We start from the raw sequence: 10,326 nt of genomic DNA, 5'->3' as shown, positions 1-10,326 counted from the left end.
ATGTTTTGTGAAACGCAACTACTTTTGAATACCATGAACAATTTTTTCAAAAACTGCCACATTTTCGAAAATCATGAACAATGTTTTGATATGGGAACAATTTTGTAATCCCAGAACAAAATTTGTAAAGGTAAAAAAAATTATGAAACCGTGAACATTTTTTGAAATGTGAATAAATTTTGAAACCGCACATTTTTCGAATTGTGAACAAATTTTGAAACATGAACAAATTTCAAATTTGCGAACAAAAAATGTGAATATTTTTCGAATTGTGAACAAATTTTGAAACATGAATAAATTCAAATTCGTGAACAAAATTATAAAACGGCGATCATTTTTCAAATCTGCGAACAAATTTTGAAACTGCGAACATTTTTCGAATTGTGAACAAATTATGAAACGTGAACAAATTTCAAATTCGTGAACAAAATTATAATGCTGTGAACATTTTTTGAATTTTGAACAAATTTTGAAACCGCATTTTTTTTCTCTAATTGTGAACAAATTTTAAAACATGAATAAATTTCAAATTCGCGAACAAAAATATAAAATTGTGAACAATTTTTGAATCTGCGAATAAATTTTGAAAAGCGTGAACATTTTTGAATTGTGAACAAATTTTTGAACACGAACAAATTTCAAATTCATGAATAAAATTATGAACATTTTCCATTAAACCACGAACATTATGAAAATAGAGACAAATGAAAAAAAAGAAAAAGGAAAATGAGAGAAAAAGAAAAGAAAAAAGAAAATAGAACAAACAGAATAAAGAAAAAACCAATTCAAGGAACCTTCTAGAAGTTTCCCAAAACCAGAAAAAACCAGCTGTGAACCTCTAGAAGGTTCCCAAAACAGCGAGCGGCAAATAGGATTCCCCTATTTTCTTTTTACTTTCTCATTCTTTAATAATTTGCTCAGGGCGCATGTACATCACGCTCCTAGCGCCACAAACGCCGGAAAATCCACAACGGCCACCTATAACAGTAAGTTCAATAACCGTTTTCACGTGGCTAACGTAGATGTAGTACATCAGTTGCAGCTGCGTAACAAGATGGCTAAAGACTTCGTTTGTCCGAAAAAAAGATGGCTAAAGACTTCACTCCCGGATAGTACATGAGAGTAACTCGTTGCATAATACAGTACTCGGTACATCGCGGACGAAAAAATCAGCACATGAACTGCTACTATCTATCATCAATGGCAAAGTATCAGCTAGGCTTGTCCTCAACTTGCGCTGCGCACGCCTCAAAACTAATTTAGTCATCACAAGAATAAACATCCCCAGATAACAACAAGGTGCATCTAACTGTTGCCCACATACTACATCTTTCGGCAGCACAAACCTCTGCTCAGGCAGCATGTTGAACCATTTCATGGGCATTTCCTCTGGATATAGGAAACGCCATGCTCCTCGTACCTGTTTGCGAGATGCATACAAGAAAATGTTGTTAGGTGTTGGCAACGGGCAGGGCAAACAGACCCTAGAATATCAACCCAAACTTACTCTGCTTTGGAGAACCACATTTGCTGGAACGACCCGAGAGATGCAAGAATGCTCCCTCCAATCCAAACACTGCACTCAAATTACAGATATATATATCAGCCTTGTCAATGAACGTCTATCTAAAAGATGAATCTCGAACAGACAGAATCAGTCTCCCTCGGACCCATTCACACCCTATGGCCCCGATAAGTTTTACTGGCATGATGATAAGCATGTTTTCAGCCAATTACAGGGCCACGACAATATGTGTTAAAGCTACTCGGAATAATTAATACAGCAAATACAGTTTTACTTTCTAGTGGCAACACAATGACATACGCAATCATTCAAACTGCTCTGCTTCTCACGGGATCCATTGAATATAGCCACTGCATACAATGACAAGCAAATATAGCGTCTAACCTGAAACGCCTCTCCATTGAACTTCCACTTGCCAAAACCTTTACGCGAGCATTTTGAGGGGACTCCTGCAATCATTGAGTTAAAAAATAAGAATAACCCTGCAGAGATTCAGGGAACATAATAAAGCAGCTTTAGACTTTAGTCACAACATTGTAATCACTGTTCGCTAACCAGCAAAATCAAAGACTAAGGAACCATTATTAACAGTCACTAACAAAATCAAGACTAAGTAACCATTGTAATCACTGTAGTCAGTAGTCACTAACAAAATAATCAACGAGATCCATTTTAATCTTCTATTTCCGACGAAGTTCGCGGAAATAAGGTGGAAAGCTTGTCTAAAGCATGAATTGAGTTCGTAAAAGCAAATAAGTTATTGAATTGATTAATAAAAGCAAAGCTTCAAAGAAAGAAAAAAATACATGCCTAACTATAATGTCACTACCTCTATAGCAAAATTGATGTCATTATATGAGGAAAAATAATGTAAAAATACTTTTCATGACAAACCTGCTATCATTTCTATGTGAGAAGTCTAAATGCTTCTGTGTATGCTAGTGGTTGACGAATCCTCATATTCTAAAATGAAATATATGTGGAAACGGTGAAAATATAAAGCATAAGTGACTTATCCTATCTTGTTCAGTTCTTTTACCTCCAGTACTTCTTTTTCTAGGCGTTCTTTTATCTGCAGGATTGATGACGAGCCACCAGAAAGCTATCCAGAATACAAGTTTGCAGATGTTAGAGTTGTATTAAGTATTAACAAAACATAACAGGAGAATTAAAAATTATGTTGTAATGTTATACGAGATTCATTCACTAAGCTTGTGCACGGGAACATTTAGAGAGTAGCAAAATGCAGCACTTGATAATGTCTTTACCAAGATGTTGCTGAGTAATTCCTTGCGAATGTCAACATCACACCTATTTACACTGTCAAGGACCTGATGAAAGACAATGGTGGCGGCATTCATTAACATAAAGAATTGTCCAGGCTGCACAACTGTATAGTGACCCATAACTTAACTCACCATTCGTGGAAGTCCGCGAATTGAAGTGGAATCTCCAAATCCATCGATGCCAGGAATAGTCTGTTGATCAGAAGTTAATTCGTGAGGAAGACAAGTCAGCTAGGTCCAAAAGATTTTTTTTTGAATATTAATAGCATCTAATGAAGAAGAAAGCAATGAACTTGTTCGGCTCCTGGATAGTGTGATCTACCACTAGCACAAATCCTGACCAATTAACATACATGCACACAGGAAATTATACTTTTCTCGCTCACCTGAGAAAGATATGGGTTGAACAAAATGTCAGGAATCTTGAATCTATCTGCACCAACTTCAATAGTTCTGCTCAGATATAACATAAATAAGTTATAAGGTCTTAAACAGTACGAACAACATATTTACCAGAAAATTACAGCAACAGAAATAGAGAAAGTGGAGATCAGAACCCCAGCACCTTTTAGGTGCATTGTGCATCCAAAATCGAAATACCATGTCTACTTTTTTAATGGACATGAAATAAGTATACAATCAATGTAGTAGCTGAATCATGATATGGTCTACCAGGCTGCAAAATTTGTTAAATTACAACTCGAGGCTCCACTAAAATGCAGCACATGAGCAGATCCAAGTAAACTGTGGCTTTTCATCGGAATTTGAGTTGAAACTTTGTGGTTACCAGACTACAATTTTTGAATGCTATGATATACTGGTTTTATGTCAATTTGTAAACAACGAAATTCGCCATGTCCATTTGTAGGGTGTACTGAAGTGAAGAGGCATGAACGATGGAGTAAGAGCGCACGATGCATCGGATACAATCCAGAAAAGTAGCTACTAACCCATATTCTTAATCTACTTGGTAATAAAATAGAACTATCTAGCTGTAAACAAGTATGTGTCTACATAATATTGATAACTTACTGCCCATCTGGAAGCTCATATGAAGTTGTAGGGACATTTGCATATGCCACTTCTGCATGAAAATAAAGCAGGGAAAGTAAATAGCAGAACCTAAAAGAGGAACACAAAGCAAGGTAATGCTTAAAGCACACAAACAGATGTGTCAAATCAGTCAAATGAATGAAAATAATGGTGACAGGCATACAATATGCATAAAAAGCAGCCAACTATATTATGGTTGTATTCATATATAAGATTCATGAATGGCAACTGAGTTGGCATATTCCTCCGATTGTGCAGGTCAGTATAGTGGATACAGTGTCATCCGAGCTGCATTAATATAGCAAAGCTAAACAATCACAGAAATAATGTATTTTTTAAATGTTATACCATCAAAGGGGGTATCTGGAACTCTGCAAACTGACTCTTTGATGTCGCTAGCGATGGCTCTCTGTGATACGGAGTAAGCATAACCATTAAAGGCATACAGACAAAATTCAACAAAGCAAAATAAGAATTACAGATTTGCAAATGAACATACCATGCAGTATAACCTGTAACTATCTGTCGTGTTTGGAAAATCAAGATCTACAACCTGAAAAAGACAAACATGGGTTCACAGAATAAACACTGCATAGTTTCCCTTATATCCGTCTAGTGTGATCCTTAAGGTTTTCATCTGTATAAGCATACCCCTGGAGATGGAGAATTTGTCCACCCGGTTTTATTAATTTGCAAATTCTTCCTCCGTTAGTTAAAAAAAATGAAATCGGCTGATATCATGACAATATTAGGTAGTATAGATATTATTATGGGGGAAGTTGATCGTTGAAATGATAATAGATAGGGTAGAGGTAGAAACTATCAATTCTTTCTCGAAATCGGAATTATTAAAAGAAGTCTATGAACTGATATCGATTCTACCCATTTTGACCCTCCTTTTGGGAATAACAATAAAGGTACTTGTAATTGCGTGGTTAGAAAGAAAAATAGCATAATGCTAATTAATTTCGAATGTAACAAATTAACCATGATTAATAATTAACACAACAAATTCAGAACCTTAGGTAGACCGCATAAATAGGAAGAAAGATACTAAATAAATTTTGAAGGGCCGGCTAGATATTAGTCAGAGAACCACCTAGTGCTCATGTATCTACGAATATTGATATGAACAGGACGGTGTTACTTTATGATATTGGAAATGTCAAAATGGTATTCAGTGTCTATCTACAGACCTATGCCATGTGGTAAAACTTAATTGGGTTGCAGAAAAGAACTCAGCAAGGGGAAGGTAGAGAGACCACCTTGCAGGCTCTCTCACCTTTTTTGTTAGACATGGATCCCCTAGAGATCAGACACCAGCCCGTGGCGTTTTTCCATGGTTAGATAAATATATTGTATATGTCGCCCCTCTTCTGTTTGCTGGTGTGTTGGTTTCAAATATACCAACGGCCCAGCTCACATCCAATGGTACAAGGCGTTTCAACAAAGGGGCACATCGAATGGTATAAAGAGTTATCTCTTGGTCCGAAGGAATCACAAGCAAACAAGAATTTTTTTTTATATCAAACGTAATGTTAAAGAAATTACACCTTATAATCTCCAGGGCTCACTTCCTTCTTCTTAAATGAATACTTGGGCCTAATCTGAGAAGTGAACAAACAGGATATGAAAATACAGCAAGGGCTAGTATGCTATCTTAACAAAGAAAATGCTTACAACAACGCCCTTGCTCTCCAAGCTTTTCATCATACAGTCAGTTAAAAATTCACCACCAATTGGAGAAGTTGCCGCAGACTGCCACGTGAAAACAAGTGAGTGAACAAAACAATAGAAAAAAAGGCTTCAGAAGAAACAAGCCAAAAGTGGTGTCAGTGTTACGTATGCCAGGGTCCATATGATACAACTTGACATCTTATTTTATCAAATTTTAAAGAGAAGGTTGGATTAATCACACTTTCAAATGAAATGTACAACGTAAAAAGGGGCAGATCACTATTAGATACAGGTAAGTAGTGTAGTGCACACTTCCCTTTGAAAATCAGTACATTAATATCATAACATACCTTTTGCAACACATAACCATCATGCACAGCAGAAACCACAGTAGACCCGCCACCACTGCACCAAAAATGATCACTCAGTCAAAATACAGCAATTTCTCTCATGACAAAGACCCAAAGCATTGAAATGAAGATGAAATAAATCATTAGTCGATGTTCAATACCAGCTTGTTAAAATCTAATGACACAGCTTATAAAATGCTTAAGAATTCGAGAAGGTCATCTAAGCAAGAAACCAGATTAAGGTGCTCACATCAGGCACAGAGAAAATGGAAATTTTAGCATTAACAGTTAGAACCAACTTCGTCATGAGTATTTTCTTGTCCGGATGAATTGCTCCACAATATCTGTATGCTATGTGCAACATATATTGGTGAAGAACAATATACTTCAGATATAAAGTAGGAGACTGAGAACCAAGAAGGCACCACAACACAGTGCACTTGTTCAAAAACTAATCGCGCTAACGTGGCAAAAAGGGGCCTTCATTTATCTAAAAGGAAAATAGCAGGTTGCAGAGATAAAACACCATCAAGAAAATGCTGACCAGTCAACCACCAGAGATGTAGCACGTCCAGATGCAAAAGATGTGAGAACCTGACAACCCAATCAACAATTAAAAATAATAAACCGATTGCATCAAGGATTGCTTCTGAGAGAGACATACTGCATTTTTTGCTAGGAACAGCGCTGGCACTTTGTACTTCTCAAACATAAGTTCAGCTGCTCTATAGAACATGGAAAATAAGAGTCAGGCTTGAAGGCACTCATATGGGTTAGCTATATAAATATTTTAAACACAGAACATATACACATACTTCTCTCTTTGCTGTCCACTGTTTGTAGATGGTTCTGCTATCAGCATAGGATGCTCTTCAGGATTGATCAATAGCCGCCGTCTGAAATACAGAATAAGTGAGTGTGACAATACAATGGAATAAAGCAATAGCAACTCCAACAAATAACATAGCATCATAACGAGCAAAGGCCTGTACTTAATCAACCTTAGCTGTTACAAAAGTCTAAACATCCCAACAAATTAAATAAAACAAGCGGGTAAACAACGAATCATGTCTTGTATACTTACAAACTAACTAAAGATTTCACAATCAGTACACTCGATAGCAAATAAACACAGAATGCTAACTTGTTAAGCTTAAACTAGTAACTTAATTATAATCCAAATGGTGCCATTGCTGATTATCGATGAACCATGTTAAAGAGGAGAAATTGCTCAGAGCTGCATCAAGCAGGTAAACAAATTTTACCTAAAAGCATGGTTCCATATGTTGTCAACAACTTCCCAATCCATAACTGTTCCATCTTTCAGCGGTGAGATCACCTGTTTAGTGGGGAGGGGAAGAGAACCAATAAGCAATAGTTAATAAAATACATGAGCAACAAATCACCCTCAGAATGTGCAGTCACCAACCTCCATATGATCCCTCCTGAATTCAAATTCTTGGCCTAGATAAAATTTGCGCTTTGTCTTGGCTTTGTCCACATCCATAGGCTTGGATCCATTCTTAGGATCTGATCCAGAGTCGGCCTCCTTTTCTGGCTTAGCTTCATCAGTATCTCCCGTTTGTTCAATTGAACCAACAACCTTAACATATCAAAACCAGATACTGAGTGCAATAAGTTGTACTGGCCAAAACGTCCCGATTGGGTAGCTCACATACCCTTGAACCAACAAAATAACATAATACCGAAGCACTGTTCAGGCAAAGGGGAAGAAAACGTGCTAAACCCAAACAAAAGTGGCCAAATTCAAACCATTTTCTTAGTGCTAATTTACACAGTACTTCCCATTTTCTCTGAATGTTATCACATGAGTAGTTTGCTTATTTCATCAGTAACAGAGTGAAAGTAGCAATTTACTGCCACTCTGCAAAATTAGCCCAATAACCCCACTAACTGCAGAGGGTAAATCTTCACACAACAAAAATAAAACATTAACTGTAGAGTCTACGGGAGACAGAAATATTCTCCAACTCAACAACTTGCAGATAAACTGAACTTCACATTTCAAACACAACAGTGCCATTTCCCAAGTTCCCATGAGATCGACAGTTAACCTCCAGAACTAATAGCTCAAGTTCACAATGCAGAAACTTTCAACACTTGAAATTCAGTTTTTTGCATTTGACTCGCGGTGCATGTAAGAAAGGCTCACACTAGATAACACTGGAAAATCTGGGCCATTAGACAGGCCTGAATCATTAACTAACTTTCTTGTCAACAGATTAAAAAAATTGCACACGCTGCGCTGGAACCGACAGGTATGTGCATCTTATCGCAGTCTATAGATTCAATGCCTGAGTCCAACCTAGTACTGATGTAGCTATTATTTGCAGAGTAGGGCGCGCCTGTTACTCCCTCCGTCCGGAAATACTTGTCATCAAAATGAATAAAAAGGGATGTATCTAGATGTATATTAGTTCCAGATACATCCCTTTTTATCCATTTTGATGACAAGTATTTTCGGACGGAGGGAGTACAAAGTTTATGATTTGACCAGAATATCATGAACTGATACGCTAGCGCCCCCATGTTTGAACCAGAATCCGAAGCCGTTTGACTTAAAATAGCTCGAAAACTTGGAAATTTTGAAGCACTCAAAACTCCCACGGTTGCGATGCACGCAGATTTAGCACCCTCGGGTCAACGAATGAACTAAAACAGGCTGGTCACGACGAGACACTCGGAAGAAACAGAAAATCTGACCCAAGCAGAAGCAGAAGCTCACCGAGGGGAAGACGCATTTGGGGGTGTCGTCGCCAGCGTAGCCCGCCTTGCAGCTGTAGGAGCCCACGTCGATGACGATCGCCGAGACCTCGTCTGCGGGTGAGAGAACAAAGCGAAAGTGAGCGGTCGGGGCGGGAGATCTCCAGGGTTTAGGGTTTACCAGGGGCAGGGGCGAGTCTTACCGCCGCCGTACATGGCTGGAGATCTGGAGAGGGAGGGCTCGGCGAGCAGGAGCGGGGGCGCGCGGGGTCGAGGCGTCGGCGGTGACGCTGGGGCTGTTCGGCAACCCTCCCCTCCAAATTCTCAATTCACTTGTCAACTCCCACCTCCACTGGTACGCTGCCAGTTCGTCGTTTCGCTTAGGTCGAGCTCATGAACTGGATAGCCGTGCCGGACCTTGTCGTCCTTTGTAAACTTTTTTTTAACTTGTTTTCGTGCGGTGGTTGATAAATGGGAAAAGCCAATATACGACAAGTGTGGACTGAGACAGTCAATGGAGTGCCAGGAAAGCCAATATACAACAAATGTGGACTGAGACAGGGGAACCCAATGTCGCCAATGCTCTTTCTTCTAGTCATGGAGCCACTTCAACGGCTCTTCCATCGGGCGGCTGAGCTTGGCCTCCTTGCCCCTCTAGCACCATCCGGACTGCGGCACAAGATGTCAATCTTTGCGGACGACGTCATGGTATTTCTTAAACCACACATGATGGACTTACGAGTGTGCTCACTCATTTTGGATATTTTCGCTGCCGCCTCGGGCCTTAAGGCCAACTTGCGCAAGAGTGCTGCGCTACCGATCAGGTGCACGCAAGACCGAATAGAAGTGGTTGTTGACACCCTTGGTTGCTCACTTGGGAGATTCCCGATAAGATATCTTGGGCTCCCATTGACCATACGTCGGCAATCGGCAGCCCAGCTTCAGGGGCTGGTGGATCACATTGCGGCATGCCTACCCACATGGAGAGCTTCATCGCTGCCGAAGAGTGGAGGCTACTCCTTGTCAAGTCGGTGCTATCGTCAATGCCAATACATGCGATGCTAGCGGTGGAGCTCCCAACCAAGATAATCAAGGCCATCAACAAAATTTTGCGAGGGTTCTTATGGTGTGGGAAAGCAGAGGCGAACGGAGGAAACTGCTCCGTTGCATGGCCGGCTGTATGCGCCCCCAAGTGGGCAGGTGGCCTAGGGATTCCAGACCTAAAGTGGATGAACATCGCCATGCAAGCCAGATGGCCGTGGCTCGCTCGGACGGATAACCCAAGACCACGGAGTGAGTTCACCATATCGGTGCCAAAAGCAGCTAGGCAGCTATGCAACGCGGAGATGCACATGACGGTCGGAGACGGTAGACAGGCTTTGTTCTGGGAGGACAGGTGGCTGGAAGGATACATGATCGAGGAAGTTGCACATGCCATCTACTCCAGGATTCCCAAACGCGTTCGTCGGCAACTCCACGTCAACGAGGCATTAGCGAATGGCGCGTGGGCGCACTTCGTTGGTCCGGATATGGAGGGGCCAGCACTCCTCGAGTTTATGGCGTTGTGGGAGCGAGTCGAAGGATTTCAACTCCAGGAGGGAGTGCATGACCGGATCGTGTGGGCGTGGGAAAGGAATGGGATCTACTCTGCTAGCTCGGCTTACGCGGCGAAGTTCACAGGCAGAGAGGTGGTCCCGACGGCGGCGGCAAC

At 40.3% G+C, this 10,326-nt stretch overlaps 1 protein-coding gene across 1 annotated transcript; it reads right to left on the bottom strand.

Moving 5' to 3' along the window:
* Nucleotides 1–1,070: 1,070 nt before the first annotated feature.
* On the bottom strand, nt 1,071–9,074 carry LOC123144171 (actin-related protein 4). Its single transcript, XM_044563218.1, has 20 exons — nt 8,819–9,074; nt 8,638–8,729; nt 7,321–7,494; nt 7,157–7,230; nt 6,707–6,787; nt 6,556–6,616; nt 6,436–6,485; nt 5,892–5,946; nt 5,545–5,622; nt 5,418–5,471; nt 4,364–4,417; nt 4,213–4,273; nt 3,844–3,895; nt 3,198–3,264; nt 2,944–3,003; nt 2,794–2,856; nt 2,565–2,627; nt 1,910–1,974; nt 1,508–1,576; nt 1,071–1,420 (listed from the first exon to the last, which is right to left on the bottom strand). The coding sequence occupies exons 1-20, from the start codon at nt 8,829–8,831 to the stop codon at nt 1,375–1,377; spliced, it is 1,332 nt and encodes a 443-aa protein (XP_044419153.1). The 5' UTR covers nt 8,832–9,074; the 3' UTR covers nt 1,071–1,374.
* Nucleotides 9,075–10,326: the final 1,252 nt, after the last annotated feature.

This window comes from Triticum aestivum, chromosome 6D (assembly GCF_018294505.1).
Source record: "Triticum aestivum cultivar Chinese Spring chromosome 6D, IWGSC CS RefSeq v2.1, whole genome shotgun sequence".
NCBI classification, from domain to species: domain Eukaryota; kingdom Viridiplantae; phylum Streptophyta; class Magnoliopsida; order Poales; family Poaceae; genus Triticum; species Triticum aestivum.
This window is presented reverse-complemented; position numbering and strand designations above follow the sequence as displayed.